Consider the following 17,123-nt stretch of genomic DNA (forward strand, 5'->3'; position numbering starts at 1 on the left):
ACGCTCACACACACAAAACACAAAAACAACAGGGTGACACAGGTGACCTTGATGTGCATTAAAAATGCCTTGGTTGTGGATTTGTTTTGGTGGGTTTTTTTTTCAAACATGCATCTTTTTTCTTCACAAACCATTAATTGATGGACTGGAGTCGTTTGGATTACTTGTGGATTATTGTGATTTTTTTTATCAGCTGTTTTATCTCACATTCTGACGGCACCCATTCAATGCAGAGAAGGTGATGTAAATTAATGCTAAATTTTTAAAATCTCATCTGGGATCGCCTGCGGATAAGTACATTTTCCGCAAATTTTATTTTATTTATTTTTTGTTATGAAAATAAAGGCACAATGCATAAAAGTGTAATTACTTAAATCAAAACATTATTCCATATATTTATTTTGATTTTGGGATAAAATATAAACCCATGTCTTCATGCAATTCACACAGAAGGAATTCCAAAGACTGCAAGACTAGACAGACCTGCCATTACAAGATACTTCTGCAAGACTAAAGGACAGTCTTTATCTGTCTCGTAGACCCGTCAGCATCTTTCTCACGTGTTATTATGTGCGTCCTGCCTGAGCACATCTCTGTCATGCTGTCCATCCAGCAAAACATGTCTGGCAAGTCAACAAAATTTTTGTTTGTAAAGATTTAATTTTTGTCTGCTTCTTAAATGACACCACTGGCTACTGAAAAATAGATTAGATGTAATTCAGAGAACTTAAACTAGTAGTAAATATTTAAAAAAAAAAAAAAAATGCTAGCAAAAATATATAAAAAAATAAATAAAAAAAAAAATTATATATATATATATATATATATATGGTAATTAGATAATTTTTTGCAATTACTTAGAAATTAACCATAGTTTTCCAGCCCAAGGCCAGGTTTATGTGCTCTAACCAACTCAAAACATACTCCGACTACAGGGAATGGGGGAATAATCTTGACCTTTACCCTATTTCCAACTCCCTCTTCACTCTCTGATGCCTGAATATTGTTGTTCATTTAAAACAATAAACAGAAACTTCCTGGAATTTTTAAACCAGAAAAAAAAACAAGATCAAGGAAGGCTAAAATGTAAGATGGGTGGGGTGCTGTTTCAGTTATAATTAATAATTTAATGATGCTGTTTTTTTTTTTCTATTTATTTAAGAACAAGAAAACACACTCACTGATTACTGCTGGAGTCCAATAAAGCAGGTGGAAGCGTCCAGCATTTCTGTTGAAGGAAGAGAAATGTTTTCCTTATTGAGATTAATATTGTGCTTAAATTAGTCTAGTAGCATAAAAACATAAGATAAGACAAGAACGATATGAAAACAGTGGCATATCCTTATATATAAAGCAGCATAAATGAACCTCATACTGAGGTGTGTTTTTGTTTGCTTTATGACAATAACCCCACTGACAATAACAAAAACAGAGTTTGTTTGTTTGTGTTTAATGCCATTCCAGCTTCTGTGGCTATTTTAACAAAAACAGAATGCATAATACAGGAAAAGGAGTCAGACAACATACAGTACAAGACTGCAAAACACTCACTTTATTATCTACATCAATGGCAGTAAAGAATACAGTGAAGTTAATGTTAACTAAAACTTTTAACTTTTGATGAGTGATCCTCACCTTAGGGAAGTTCTACCAGAATTTCCTTCCATTGTGTTTAGTAGAGCTCCAACTATTAAAGATTAACTGGTGAGAAGTCATCTTTCCTCAAGAAGGTCAAGCACTTGGTTATGTTCAAATGTGGGAAATTACAGACATGGTATTTGCAAACATTGGGAGAATATGGTTAAGACAGATATATTTATTGATATAACATCAGGCTGTGAGTTTAAGGTAAATTCATTTATCAATTGCAATACGTCATTTGTATAGGTTAGAGTGTCCATGTGGTTGTTTTACATGGGGATGACTAAAATCTGTAATTCTCAATATCCCATGGCTTTACATTATAGAGACAGAAATCACAGTAACCCCAGTACATTGAAAATAGTGGGTATAGAGTATATTCCTAGTTCAATAAGGAGAGGAGATAGGATAAATAGGTTGCAACAGAGAGAGTCTTTCTGGATTTATACTTTGAAAGCAATTCAGTTTCCAGGTCTACAGTAAGTAGAGAATCAGATTTTTCTACTTTTTGTAATTGATTTTATTTTATGAGATTACTTTGAGATATATATATTAGGGCTGTCAAATGATTAATCACGATTAATCACATCCAAAATAAAAGTTTTGTTTACATAATATATGTGTGTATACTGTGTACATTTATTATGTATATATAAATACACACACATGCATGTATATATTTAAGAAAAAATATGTTATGTTTATATATTAAATATATTTATAATATAAAATATAAGAATATAAATATATAAATGTATATACATGTAAATATTTTCTAAATATATAATTTATGTGTGTGTATTTATATATACATAATAAATATACCCTGTACACATACATATATTATGTAAACAAAACTTTTATTTTGGATGTGATTAATCGTGATTAATCATTTGACAGCCATATTATATATATTATATATATATATATTATATATATATATATATATATATATATATATATATAGATAGATAGATAGATATAGATATAGAGAGAGAGAGAGAGAGAGAGAGGGAGGGAGAGGGAGAGGGAGAGGGAGACAGTCTTGAATGGTTTTGAATTTAATGGGAATGGTTGTAATTTATCCAGCAACTTCGCACAGCCATTGAAGGGGAGTGGACCAACATTCCACAGGCCACAATCAACAACCTGATCAACTCTATGCGAAGGAGATGTGTTGCACTGCGTGAGGCAAATGGTGGTCAGACCAGATACTGACTGATTTTCGGACCCCCCCAGACCCCCCAATACAGTAAAACTTTAGAGTGGCCTTTTATTGTGGCCAGCCTAAGGCACACCTGTGCAATAATCATGCTGTCTAATCAGCATCTTGATATGCCACACCTGTGAGGTGGATGGATTATCTTGGCAAAGGAGAAGTGCTCACTAACACAGATTTAGACAGATTTGTGAACAATATTTGAGAGAAATAGGCCTTTGTGTACATCTCTGAGTTCAGCTCATGAAAAATGGGGGCAAAAACAAAAGTCTTGCGTTTATAATTTTGTTCAGTGTAATTAACTCTCTTGTTGTTGCTTTGATACCTGTTCCGGTGACTATGTCATATGACGAACTGACTGTTTAAATGAACTCTGAGTGTGCTAACAAATCAAAAAACTGATTAAAAAAACTAAGCAGCATAAAAGGCTTTTTAATTTTTTCCATTACTCGAGTGGTTTGGATTTATGAATATTTTGATGATACAAAGGAATCCCGCATCCAAAGAGCACCAATTTATGGATTCTTACACCCCAGCAGCAGTTTTTTGCATAATTTTGAATGCATAAGTTGGTTCTAAAAGTCCTAAAACTAAAACTGAAATAAAAATAAATTAAAGCTAAATCTCAATGTTTGGAAAAAACTAAAATTAAAAAAAAAAAAAAGACAAAAGCACATACAATTATACGTTTCAAAGTTTTATCAGCACAGAGTTAACCATATCAACATAAATGGACCAAACATACTCTCTTCATGCATGAGAACATCCCACAATGCCTTAGTTAGAGCATAAACCTGAGGGTGACTAACAGCTCCATGTATGTCAGAACTATCTGCCTGGCACTGATACTACATTACAACTAGTTTTATGCCACTGCAAGACATCCAAGGGTTATAAAGAATCATAAAGCTTTTAATGATAAGTCAGTGGGGGACTGGACAATGAAACTGGAGACATTTTATGATGAAGGCAGTTCTTCTGGAGCATACTGTCCAAACTGAGAAATTACATACAATATATTTCATTTAATTCTGTCCTGCACTCTCCTAACAACTAAAATAAAAAAAGACACCTATGTGCTTTGCAGACACCCGATGCCATATCTACAAGTTAGGACATTAGAAAACAGAAACTTGGAAGTAGATACAAGTCTCACGTGTCAAATGAATGGTTCATAGGGTTCAGTGACATCTGGAGATAATGAGTAAAAATAAATTAGGGAGCAGCTTCAATAAGCAGCCGCAAAGACATACAGTACAGAATGTCAAATACGAGAGCTTGACTGACAAGAATGTTATGATCCATTAAACATCAACAACAGAAGATGTTTCTGTGTGCAAGAGAGACTCTGTGGAGACAAAGCAGTACCTTTGGGATGTGGCTGACTGCCGGTCTTTAGTTATGTAATACCAGTTTCCAAAATGGGTTTCTGTGAATTTGTGTGTGTGTGCTAAATGTGAATCATTGGACTCGAAAGACATGTTTGCATGTGTTGCACAGGTGGGTCAATTCTATTAAAAGTGAAAGTACACTACAAATACTGGCTCTAAATTATTTCTTGTTGAGGTTACAATTCTTATCTAGAATGATGCATTTCACAGAACTGAACCAATTCAATAATCTCAACTGATTTATGACTATACATCATCTCAAGCATATCATTATAACATCAAAGACAACACATCCCTGCATAAAATAATAAACACAAAAGAAAATAAGAACATAGTTGAATTTTAAAATAAGTGACAATTAAAATTTGCTTAAAATTTACTCACCCTCAGGTCATCCAAGATACAGAAGAGTCTGTTTTTATCAGAACATATCTGGAGAAATTTAGCGTTACATTTCGTATTTTGGTATATTTAATGTTTTAAAGTTAAAATGCATCAATGACTTGTATATTACAGACACACAGCTTTTTGCTTCACATGAGCTTAATTGATGATGTGTGGATTACTTGTGGATTATTTTACCAGCTGTTTGTACTCTCTTTCTGATGGCACCCATTCACTGCAGTGGATCCATTGGTGAGAAAGTAATGCAATGCTATTTTTTTTCCATATCTGTTCTGACGAATAAAGAAATTCATCTTATGTTACATCTTGGTCGGATGGCCTGAGGGTGAGTAAATTTTAAGCAAATTTTCATTTTGGGTGAACTACTCTTTTAATTTCTAATAAATATTAAGTGTAGAGGTTTTAAATGTAGGAGAAAAGTAAATATAGTGGTTACATTAACATTATACACATTATAAATTGGATTGAAATATTATAGATAGAATTAACGATATTTTATCAGGAAATATTTCAATACAATAGATAAAGAAAGAAAGAAACAGATACACAGAAGAGCAGACATTTGTGCTGAAACCACGAGATGTCAAAAAACTCCGGCTCAGCCATGTTCCGGCCAACTTCAGAAAAATGTATGTGTGTAACGTTTATCCTGTTTTGTTATAGTAGCATATGTAACAGACCAAACATGTAGGCCAAGCAGCAGCATATTGTGAGGCACAAAGAGGTCTGCTGTCAGCTGAGCTTTATACATCAAACCAGGTGGACTGTGTTAAAGCTGTAGGTACTGTACCGTCATGTCTTTCTGCAGTCCAGCGACTTCCATGCTTTTCTGGTCAGCACATGACATGATTCCATGGTGGACTCTCTCGCGCTTTCCACGAGGTAAGACTACTAAATTGTTGAGCGACATCGCCCTCTGCTGCTATTACAGCAAAATCGCAGGGACGATTAAAATGAACTAAAGCTTAGAGCGACATCATCAGGTCATTATATGTACTCCACGCTACATAACCGGAGAGAGTGGAAGACCACTATTTCTCGCAGTAGTAGTTTCATCGACTTCGCCTCTGCATACCACTTTTCTTCTTATTATCTTTTCACATAGCTTATGCCTGTTGACATAAAGTTTACTTATCAGCATTCTGAGGTGAGAAAAGAACTGCCGAAACCCGGGATCGAACCAGGGACCTTTAGATCTTCAGTCTAACGCTCTCCCAACTGAGCTATTTCGGCTTGTGGTGGTACGTTTTTGTGGTTTTGTATTTAGGGTCTTCCACTAAAGTGTTATATTATGGAAGTGTACACAATATTAAGTAATAATATTAAGCATAATCATAAGTACACAATATCCATATGTAGTATTTTACGTGATTTGTTTGATAGAACTAGTCAACTACTAAGTAATTTATTTTTGCTTTTACAGCAAAACACCTGACTATGACTGAAGGGTGATGATTGAAGAAAATAATCGAGTGAAATATGGTTGGATGCTATTTAGCTTCTTCTAGTATTAATTAGGGCTGTGAATCTTTAGGTAGACAGCGATTCGATTCACGATTCATAAGGTTTCGATTCGATTCAAGAACGATTTTTGCCAATTTTAGAACAATGAAATTCGATTCTATTTACAATTAAATTCGATTCAGTTATAACGATTCGATTCTGCATTCTTTACGTGCATTCACAGGAATATTTAAATGATTCCCCTAAATTCTTTAAATGATTAGTCAGGGGGCCAATTACACAGCAGCCTTTATAGTTACAGAACCATAAGTTAGAGGGGGCAAAAACACTTTTGTCCATTGTTAGATGCTAGTTTAATGATGCTATGACATGACATGGCATATGTAAAAATTTATGTAAGCCAAGATTTAAAAAAAGAGCTTTAAAAGTATTATGCATAGGCTAACATTTTGTCACACCAGGGGCATAGCCATAATTTCAGAAGTGACAGAAATATCAAATACAGTAATTTTATATATATATATATATATATATATATATATATATATATATATATATATATATATTATATATATATATATATATAGATGAGATATAGATATTATAATAATTATATATGTATATATATTACAAGGAATTATTTTTTTCTTATCTTTTACTTTGAATTTGCTATAAGAAATAAAATACACTGCTGGACAATAATCAATCATTTGTAATCTATAATTTTTTCCTAATGGCAATTTTAAGATTGTTTTATATACTACAAACAATTATTAAAATTTTCTGCACAGAATAGGGTAGAAAATATACTAGTTTCTATACTGTTATAAATGATATGTCAATTAGCACTGCATCATTCATAAATTTTATTTATTTATTGTGTTTTTTTTTTTTTGTCTTAACGTTTCAGTTCATTCTGCTTTTTATTCAGTTTAGCTGCAGATATAGCTTGGTACATCTATGAGCGCGAGATCACTTCTCTTTCAGTGCGAAAGCTTCATCTCATTTTCATAAAATAAAATGCTATAGTATTTAACTTTTTCCATCAGCAAATGATAATTCTGAGGGTGTACTCACACTAGGCACGGTTGGCTTGAACCGAGCCAGAGGCTTTGGGGGTCAAACGTGCTCGATCACGGTGCAGAATGCCTAGTGAGTACACCCTGAAGGAAAACGTGCCCAGTCTGTTTGCTAAAGCAACTAATGCTACTATCATGCATCTGGTTATCAGATAAACCTCGCGGTCTTATTTCAAGGTTGTTGTTAATGCTGTGGTTATTTTAACAATTTTCGGCGATTCATGATTAAAAATCATGTTTCAAGATCGAAGCATATGCATTGTCAAGGTTTGTAATCGATGCATCGATAAAACGAGTGAATCGTTACACCCCTAGTATTAATGTATTTGCACAGGAAAAGTACAAGCATTTTTGCAAAGGTTAATATAAAAAATAAGGCCATATGAACAAGTAAAACCAAGAGAATGAATAAGTAAATGAATAAACGACACGAAAACTAAGAGGTCATAACGTTTACATAGTGAATCTATGAGCAACACACACGGGAATGTGTGCTTGTTGCCTGATTTAGTCAACATGGGATTCATCCTTCTGCTAGTTATTCCACCCACACAGATCTCTCTCTCTCTCCCTCTCTCTCTCTCTCTTTCTCTCTCTCTCTTTTTCCTGTCTTCCAAGGTGACTTTCCCCTTGCAATGGCAGATCTTTCTTTGTTCTTATGCAAGTCTAGAGAAGAGAAGAGAGGAGTGAGGACAGAACGAAGGAACAGAAAGCAAGGCATAGTCAGTGATAAAAAGAAGAAAGATGATGACAGTGAGTGGAACAGATGAGATTTAAAAAAAAATGCATGTGTGAGAGAGAGAGTGGTGGGAGAGAAAGCAAAAGAGATTTTAATGAAAACATGGCAGTATTTTCATGATGCATACAGTAAGAAAAAAATATTTCCCACCCACCCTCTCTCTTTATCATTTTCTCTCCTTGCCCATGAAAGCACACAAACAGAAGGCATCCATACTAATCAACATACTTGAGTATTAAAATTAAAAAGGAGAGAGTGGCAGACAGAAACAAGGAGGGAGATGGGAATAAGATGCTGATTATACTACTTAATATGTAAATTTGTTTAAGCACATCACTCTTCCTCATTTGGAAATAAATAAACAATTCCAAATAGGTCCTTTGAATGCATATATAATAATTGCCTCAATTCAGTGCTTGTACATAGACATGTGCATCGTCACATTTTTTTTTTTTTTTTTTTTTTTTTTAATAATAAAGAATTTGCTTAATAAAATAAAATAGCTGTGACTTTACTCATTTAGCATATTTAGCATAACCTCTCATACATTAGTGCCAACAGTATGTATGAACACTTACCAAAGAAATACTATGGTATTTTGGAATACCTTGGAGTCTTGGACTAAAGTAAACACTACCATTCAACAAATTTTTGGGAAATTTAAGTTTTATTCAGCAAATATAAAATAATTAAAATAATAAAAAGTGACCGCAAGGACACCAAACTATTGAACAGTATACTGCAGTTACATGCATGAATTTGGTAATCATTCAAAACCTCATCGCACCACAGTACCATAGTACTACCACAATATTTTGGATAATTTTTACTTACATATTATGAAAGCACACACTACAATTTCATATTTGCCGTGGTAGGGTAATGCAAAATAATTGTAATTCAATTATGGAAAAGTAGAAGCAAGATCTTATTGACCTACATTAACCTGTGTGGTCAAGAGTTCTTTACATGTATATTAAGACAGGCATCTACTGTACATCTGTGTGCAGGACCCCATCCCCATTATGGACCCTCCAGTTATTAGGCTCCTGCAAATGTCAGCGTGTGTCATCAAACATTAATAAGTGTTAATACGATCAGACTTCACAAGTGGAGTGCAGCCTCTATCACTGATAATAAGGAATGATATTGTCCCATTCTTTACACACATCTTGGCTGAACTGCAACCAACTCTTTAATAATTAATAACATTTAAGGTCTCTGAATCAGGAAAGAGTTTGAAAGGATACTATTTCACTGATTGAACAGGAACTTTATTGAGTATCCCTCATATGGCATTTGATCTTCTATGTGAGACTGCAAACGCTGACAGAGACACAGGAGGTTCTTAATTGCCTGTTTGACTTTTATCATCTGGGATGAAGTCAACCTTTCTCAGCATGGACTAATTGTATACATTAAAGCAGCCTCCACTTCTTAATAAATTCACATAATGAAAAGACACTACCATACACCAATTAACTATCAGAGCAAGTGGCTCAGACTGATGTTAATTATTCAGAACAGCAAACATTTTAATAAGGAAGAATCAAAATACAGATTAATTTTTGCATCTTCACTCTGGCCTAACAAACACCAACTTCTTTGGGAAAGAGCAGGAAACCCCAGAGTGGATTCAAAATTGCAGATTGCAGAACACTTTGCCTTCACTTGAGTTGAAACAATTAACATTTGCCGAGAAAAAAAGAATAAAAACTGGCCAAATATGTAAATATGAAATGCAAGATATATTAACTTCAGGATATTGTATGTGTTGTGTATTGTATATGTTGTATAAAAGTAATACTTCTGCCATTATAAAAAATAAAATATGTGTACATTAAATTTTATATGCTTTTCTATAAGATGTATACATTTTGACTGCTGAGGTTGGGAACAAACGAAGCAAACAAGCAAAGAGGCTGAATCTTTTTATTACTGTAATTCAGACTTATTGCTCTTCTATTGTAAAGTAATACAATACCCATCTCAAACTGAAATAATATACAGCACTGACAAGATATACATATACGGGACACAGATAAAATAAATTAATTTCGACTTTGTAAAAGTTGTTTTGTCAATATTTTCAGAAACTGATCGAACCAGTACGCATGCCCTTGGTAGAGCCGAATTCAAATTGGCTGCAGTTTCAAACAACAGGAATATTAGTGACTATTTACATCCCTGATCATATAAATTAATAAACACAATGATAAATCTATTGCCCTCTAAACTATCAGTGAGAAGGACAATGTAAAATATGTGCACAAGTATGTGTACTGGTGGATAGATGGTTACTCTTTACACCACACAATGAATGCCAATAAGTTGATATTAATTTATATGGAAATCATGCAATGCAAAACCTGGATTTGGAATTTATTGCACATGGCCTCTGGCAGACTCACACCTGTAGGTTTGCTCTCTCAATCTCGCTCTTTTCTCCTAGCACCATGGGTATATATGTGCTCTACTGGTTAATTAGACAGTGCCCTGTTGACCTCAGAGTTCAGTGTGCTTTAGAAACCCTGTGCTGATTAGTTGCCAATGATACTACACACTCGTGGACAATAGAGACCTACCAATGTATTTTAATTTCCTTTATAGATGTGAGCAAGTCACACATATCATCTAACACATCTAACACATTACTGGTTTCCTGCACACACCTTTTACCTACAGTCATAAATAGGCCCAGGCGGAATCTGCTGACTTTCTCTTTTTCTTTGTTCCCTTAAGTCTCTAACAAATGTTTAAAATATGGTTACGCCCTTGGATTTAAACATGGTGAAATATGTTTAATGGAGCTGAGCATACTCATATTAGCAGCTGAAAGCATAATTAAATTATCCAAAATATTTAATAAAAAATTCTCAGATTCCGTGTGAGCCTAGTTATAAGTCAAAGACACACAAACATTCACTCTCTAACAGCCTCTGTCAGGCAGCGGTCAGTAGCATCACTGCAATCTGCCCTGTGCTTGCGGCGGATACTGGTATTAGCGCGAATTCGAGTCTGCGTGTTTTTTTGTGGCCGCAGCCTGCGGAGACGGGTATGCAGAACTTTGCGCAGTTTTTGCCGCGTGAACGCGTACAGCAGCGGATGTAGCACTACCGTCCAATAAGCAAGCACCAGGAAGCAGATTCTCAGGCGTTCTAGCCAATCAGATGGCCCGATGGCCAGCATGAGAAGGGGCATGATGGAGAGAGGCGCCCAGCATAGCAGAAACGAGAGGATTATGATAACGGACATGCGAAAAACACGCCTTTGGCGTTCCCGCCGATCCCGGTGGCGCCGAACTGCTCGACGTAGAGCCAAAATGGCCGATACTGACGCTCCCACGCCCATGCTGGGCGGACCCTGAACGGGGGCGGGGCTTAGCTGAGTGGTTACTGTGGATACAGTGGGCCTGGGGCTCAAAGGCGTGGCCACTGATGATGTAGCAGGGGTGGGGATGTGAGAGCTAGTTATGACGGATACAGATGTGGCAGGACTCAAAGGCATGGTTACCATTGAAGCAGTGGGGGTGGGGCTTAAAGGAGACGTTATAACAGATACAGTAGGGGTGGGGCTAAGTGGCGTATTGAGCGAGGGAGTGTTCGTCTCAGTGTTGATGGTTACTGTTGTAACTGTATCTGAGGCGATAAGTGGTCCGGTTGAAAGCGGCGGTGGGGAGGTGGGTGTGTTTCTCGTCGTGTGATCCGGCGACCTCGTTGACTTTTTACGCCGTAACCAGAGGCGATGCACAGGTCGTTTGCTGTCTCGGTGGGACCTGGGTGTGCGTCCGATGCGGATGCGCAGTGCCTGAAGAATTCGTGAGTATGTAAACAGCATCACAGCGAGAGAGCACAGGAACACGGGAACCTGTAGTAAAAGATGAGCCTGTAGAGTTCCTCCCCACTCTGAGCAAAGCACAGTGCTATTGGAGTGCACAAACACCCCCTCGCCTTGCCCCGAAACAAACCCCGCCTCCACGAACGGTAGGAGGGGCATGGCTAAAGAAACCGCCCATACTCCAACAAGTAAAATGGTGGCTCTTCGAGGTGTCAGCAGTCGATTGGCTGGCCGGACACTGATGTCATAGCGATCTAAGCTGATGAGCAGCAGGTTAAGTGCGGTGCCCACACTGGCGAAGCTGGCTGCCGATTCGTGGAGACAGCAGAGAAGGGCGTGGTGAGGAACCGAGGCTCCGCCCAGAATGAGGAGCGTGGCAGTGATTGGCAAGCAGAGGAGACAGAGCAGCAGGTCAAGGGTGTGCAGACTGAGAGTGACAGCATGACTGACGGACTCCAACAGGCTGCAGTGACCACAGTATAACACCAGCACGGTCAGATTGCCACCCACTCCCAGGAGCAGCTCCAGCAGCAGCACAGCACTCACTGTAGCCCGGAAGCCGAGCCACGACCCCTCCTGCTGAGCGAGTCCGTCCCCCACGCTATCTTCAGCCTGTAAGAGGGACAAACCGTGGCCCCCACTGAAGCTGCCATCTGTCTCCATGGACACCATCTCCACGTGCCTTCAGGCATAGTAATGCCAGCCACTCCTACTGGCCATGCTCCACCTACTCAGGTGTTTTCTTGGGGCGTTGATGAATGATTGACAGCTCTGTGATGGGAAGACAAAAACAAAATGAAACGCATTCTTTAATGAACAGGCCAAAATGTACAGTTTTTACTTGAGCAGGGCACACTGAGATCCACTGTGACCCCTTTTCCACCATCAGGGTGCCAGGCTTTTCTTATATAGTATGTTTATTAAACAGCATATATTTTTATAAATACTAATAAATATAAAAGACAACATTTAAATACATTTAAAATAACAGATTTTTTTGTATTATTTTAACAAAGTTATTTAAGTTTTATATATATTTCTAGCTACCTATCTATCTGTAAAATATAAAAATACATCAACATAAATATTTTATAATATACAAATAACATTTAATAAATTTAAATGTACAGATCTATTTCTAGTGTTTTTATTTTTAATTTGTTTTGACAAAATATTTAAATGCTATCTAATTTATATATATATATATATAGTAAATAAAAAAATAATACAAATATATGAAATTAAATATTTAAAGCTTTTTATTGTTTTATATGAAATGTATTTAGATAAAATAATATCAAAGTTGAATATCTGCCAGTTGAATATCTGGATTTTAATATTGGTGCATCCCTAGTAGTATCATAGTCAGTTACGTCATCATCATTCATTCAGGAGCAAACACAGGCTGGGACTAAGAGAGATTCACAGATGCCACCAACCGAGAGCTGGCATCATTTTGGTGGAACGGGGTATGTCTTTTCCTTCTGAAGTGTAATAAGGTATTGATCTAGCAAGACAGGACAATAAAGATGAGTCATTGTGTATGTGTGATTCTGCAGTCAACCAAGTTTTTGTGTCCAACTAGAGAACTACTCCAACAGATGATTTACAGCACAAAATGATCGCTCACACATGACCAAGGACACAAACTATTGCTGAAACCTTGATGAATTTGGCTATGGACACAGTAGGACACAGTGTACTGCTCAACATCTGATTTAACGTGTTATTTTTCTAATAAACTAAAAATCTAAAATACATGCCATCAAAACAAGCAGCATTCAAATTATAGGCTGCGCAATCACAGCAGCCTGTCATTCACAAAAAATCATAAATATATAAATAAATAAATTAGTTCAACTTGAGACCGATCCCATTTCTAGGATGGTTGTTACTATGGCAACTGGTTTACAGTTTAAGTGTGGTCAAAAAACAAAATTTGAGACTTTCTGCATCCGTGGCTGCTCAAGTGGGGCTCAGACTTTGCCTTTTGAGCACATCTGTGATAATGACCGCAGGAAGAAAGTTTTGATGTTTAACACAATGAGACTGCAGACGGGGGGAGGGGAATATGGTTGGCGTGGCGATGCGTGCCATGCTGGTAATGAAAAGAGGTCACTGCAGTGGAACTTTTGAGTGACAGTGGAAGACATAGATTTAGGGCTTGGATTCTGTGGTAGTACGAATAACTGAAGCTTGACATCTTATGCTCACAGAAGTGAGACTGAGGCAAAAATAAGCAAGACTGACTTTTGTCAGAGATGGCAGATCACGGGGTTGCATGTAAAAAACTAAGGAGTAGTGAAAGAGATAGAGAGAGAGGGAGAGAATGAGAGATGAGTGGGAGGTGCAGGTGCACAGTGTGTTGTGAAATCGCTGGAGGAGTTTGTTTCTACCTCCTACCCTCTATCCATCAGTGTGCTATGCTTGAGATCCATCCATCTTTCTTTAGACTAACCATGCTGTCTCAGCTCTTTCTGCCATTTATCAGACTCTATTTCATTATCGTTGTTTTCCAAGCCAATTTGGTCTGTCCACGCTGGTTTGTAGCCTGCTTGTTAAAGGAATAATTCACCCGAAAATGAAAGCTCTTATTATTTCCTCACCCTTATGTTATTCCAAAAAAGAATGTTCTGTGGAACACAAAATACGTTCTTCATGGAGCTTTTTTCCATAGAGTGACAGATTACAATCAAGCTCTTTAAGGAAAAGAATACTATAAAAGTGGTCCATGTGAATCGTTCTCTGTATTCCAAGCATTCTGAGGTCATATGATAGCTTTTTGTGTAGAATTTAAATGTAAGCTAATTTAATTGTAAGCAAAAGTAGATTGAGATATTATCGAGATATATTTTGAATTAGTTTTTATTTTTGTACTTTCTGTTTTCAAATTAACTTTAATTTTTGTTTAATTTTTAATTTATATATATATATATATATATATATATATATATATAAAATTATAATTATTTATTTATTTTTAATACGTCTATGTAGTTTCTATTCATTTTTTACTTCAGTTTTAGTCATTTTAGTACATCAAGTTAAAATAAAGAAATGTTGCTTTGGATACTATCTTAAATAAAAATAAGTTACATTTTCTTCTTTTTTATGTGACCGAAGGAAGCTGTTTTTTTATAGTTTTATATTTGGTTAAGTATAATATCTTGTTCTTTATTTTGCATATTGAAACTGCCACATTAAGATTGGTTACATGATTATATCAAACCTGCAAAGCCTTATAAAGGCTTTTTTCCTTTGTGTTGCACAGAAAAATAAATAAATAAATAAATAGAGAGAGAGAGAATGACATGACATGAGTAAACAGTCACAAAATGTTCCTATTCCTTGTTCAATAGCAGAGGCATTCAAACCACACATTTATGCAACAAATTGCACATATGCATGTAATAATGAATCTGTTGGCATGTCTCTGTGGACAAAAGGGTCCCACAGTTGTGTGGAGTCAAAATTGATTTATAATTAGCTATATTAATGACTATGCTAATCCATTAAATTTGTTTACAGACTATTTGGAAATGAGAGAGCCTGACAACACGTGAAACTACAGTCACTACAGAGGGAAGAACTAAAATAACTCCACATCTAGAAGGAGCTAAAATAGCAGATGATCTAGATTCCTCTTTCCTTTCATACACATTTTTAACACATCAGGGCCACTTATACCTGCTCCATTGTTCCTCACTGTTGCTGCTTGTCCTAAAAACAAGCTGTAGCCTTTAATCTTATTATAAATGTAGACACACACACCATCTCATACATCCTCTTCTCTTCTTTTCCTTCCTTCAACTGGCATCTTGCCGCCTGATCTGAAGTGCATCTGAAAATCCCTTTGACTGTAATCAGTGAAAATGTGCGTGCATGTGGGAGGAAGATGATGATGATGATGGGTGTGATGAATGTCAAATGATTGACGCAGGCGTATTTAACTTTTTCCCCCTCAATAATTTGCTGGAGTCACGTGTCTCTGAGCATGTGCATGTGTCCAGTTGTGTTTGAAAGCATCAATGTGAGAGGATGATGCCCTGATGCAAACTGAACATAATAAGCAACTCATAAGCCTAAGAGTCCATTGTGACTAATAATAATGGCTATTCAAACTAATTAAAAAAAAAAACATAAATTTGCAATATATCTATTTAAATGGCATCTTGAATTTCACACACACGGGCTGACCGCAGATTACAGGCAACACATGGATTTGCTCGGTAAACAAATCTTCCGTAGTGGCGACATATCCCGCAGTTGCAATTGCTGCCAGTTTTTTTGCAGTGTAAGGAATATTAGTAGTCGAGTGCAGATCAAACGACACTGCTGATTGTCTCTTATCATTTCTATTCCCAGGCGCGCGTTGCCAAAACCTACCACTTTAACAGCCCAAAACGAATGAAGAGTGATGGTAAAATGGAACCGAATGACAATTAAGTGAAAAGATCAATAGCCTCGTGAGTAGTGTGAAGATGCATCAAGGAGGTTTTTACTGACCTTGCCCCGCGCGCCGGGAATCCCAGCTACATTCCACTGCGGTCCGTTCAGCGCGCGCTACTCTCTCTCTCTCACTCTACTAGAGCGCGAGATTCCGTGGGGCTTCAGGACAGTCCGCTGTCAGGTTCAGTGGTGCTAAACGGTGATAGAAATCGCCGCTGTGCTTCTGTGAGTACCCATGAGTGCCGCTATCCTGTGTACTAGACGTACTGAACCCGCTCCCTCTGCGCAAACACAAACGCGCATCCACGCTGTCTGCAGTCCGCACGCTCCTTACAAACAGAAACCTTTTTATTTTGGGTATGTCATTTCTGTCTCCATGCCGAAAATGGGGGGTGACATGCTAGTTGTAAACATTAGCCTATGTAAATAAGAACACAGTAAAAATATTTTCGAAGTTGTAAATAAAATAAAGATTATAAAGAGTACGTTTTTACAAGAAAATACTACTTATAATGATACTACTAAAATACTACTATAACGTAAAAATATCCAGAGAAAATACATTTTATATATATTTTAACTTCCATAAAAAGAAAAACCAAAAATTCAATTACACAGACCAAAGTTATTATACAAAGGCAGACATATCCACATATATCTGCCCCTTGGTTATCTGATGTTCTACGCGAACATCGTTCTAAGCTTAGAGCTGCTGAAAGGGTGTGGCGCAAATCCAAAAATACTACTGACCTTAATGTGTATCAGTCACTCCTCTCTTCCTTCTCTGCTAATGTCTCAACTGCTAAAAGGACATACTACCATAACAAAATTAATAACTCTAACTCTAGCATGCTTTTTAAAACAGTTTCCTCGCTCATTTGTCCTCCTCCTCTCCTCCT

General features: G+C 36.6%; 1 protein-coding gene and 1 non-coding gene across 2 annotated transcripts; both read right to left on the reverse strand.

Moving 5' to 3' along the window:
• Positions 1 to 5,816: 5,816 nt before the first annotated feature.
• On the reverse strand, positions 5,817 to 5,889 carry trnaf-gaa. The gene has a single exon. It is a non-coding gene; the product is annotated as a tRNA-Phe (tRNA).
• Positions 5,890 to 9,856: 3,967 nt separating this feature from the next.
• LOC109075514 (G-protein coupled receptor 22-like) lies at positions 9,857 to 16,436 on the reverse strand. The gene is made up of 2 exons (XM_019091410.2): positions 16,282 to 16,436; positions 9,857 to 12,546 (listed from the first exon to the last, which is right to left on the reverse strand). The coding sequence occupies exon 2, from the start codon at positions 12,445 to 12,447 to the stop codon at positions 10,861 to 10,863; it is 1,587 nt and encodes a 528-aa protein (XP_018946955.1). The 5' UTR covers positions 12,448 to 12,546; positions 16,282 to 16,436; the 3' UTR covers positions 9,857 to 10,860.
• Positions 16,437 to 17,123: the final 687 nt, after the last annotated feature.

The sequence above is a fragment of the Cyprinus carpio genome, chromosome B6 (assembly GCF_018340385.1).
Source record: "Cyprinus carpio isolate SPL01 chromosome B6, ASM1834038v1, whole genome shotgun sequence".
NCBI lineage: Eukaryota > Metazoa > Chordata > Actinopteri > Cypriniformes > Cyprinidae > Cyprinus > Cyprinus carpio.

Coding starts and splice junctions, on each gene's coding strand:
- LOC109075514 (XM_019091410.2), bottom strand. CDS start 12,447: ATGGTGTCCATGGAGACAGATGGCAGCTTCAGTGGGGGCCACGGTTTG.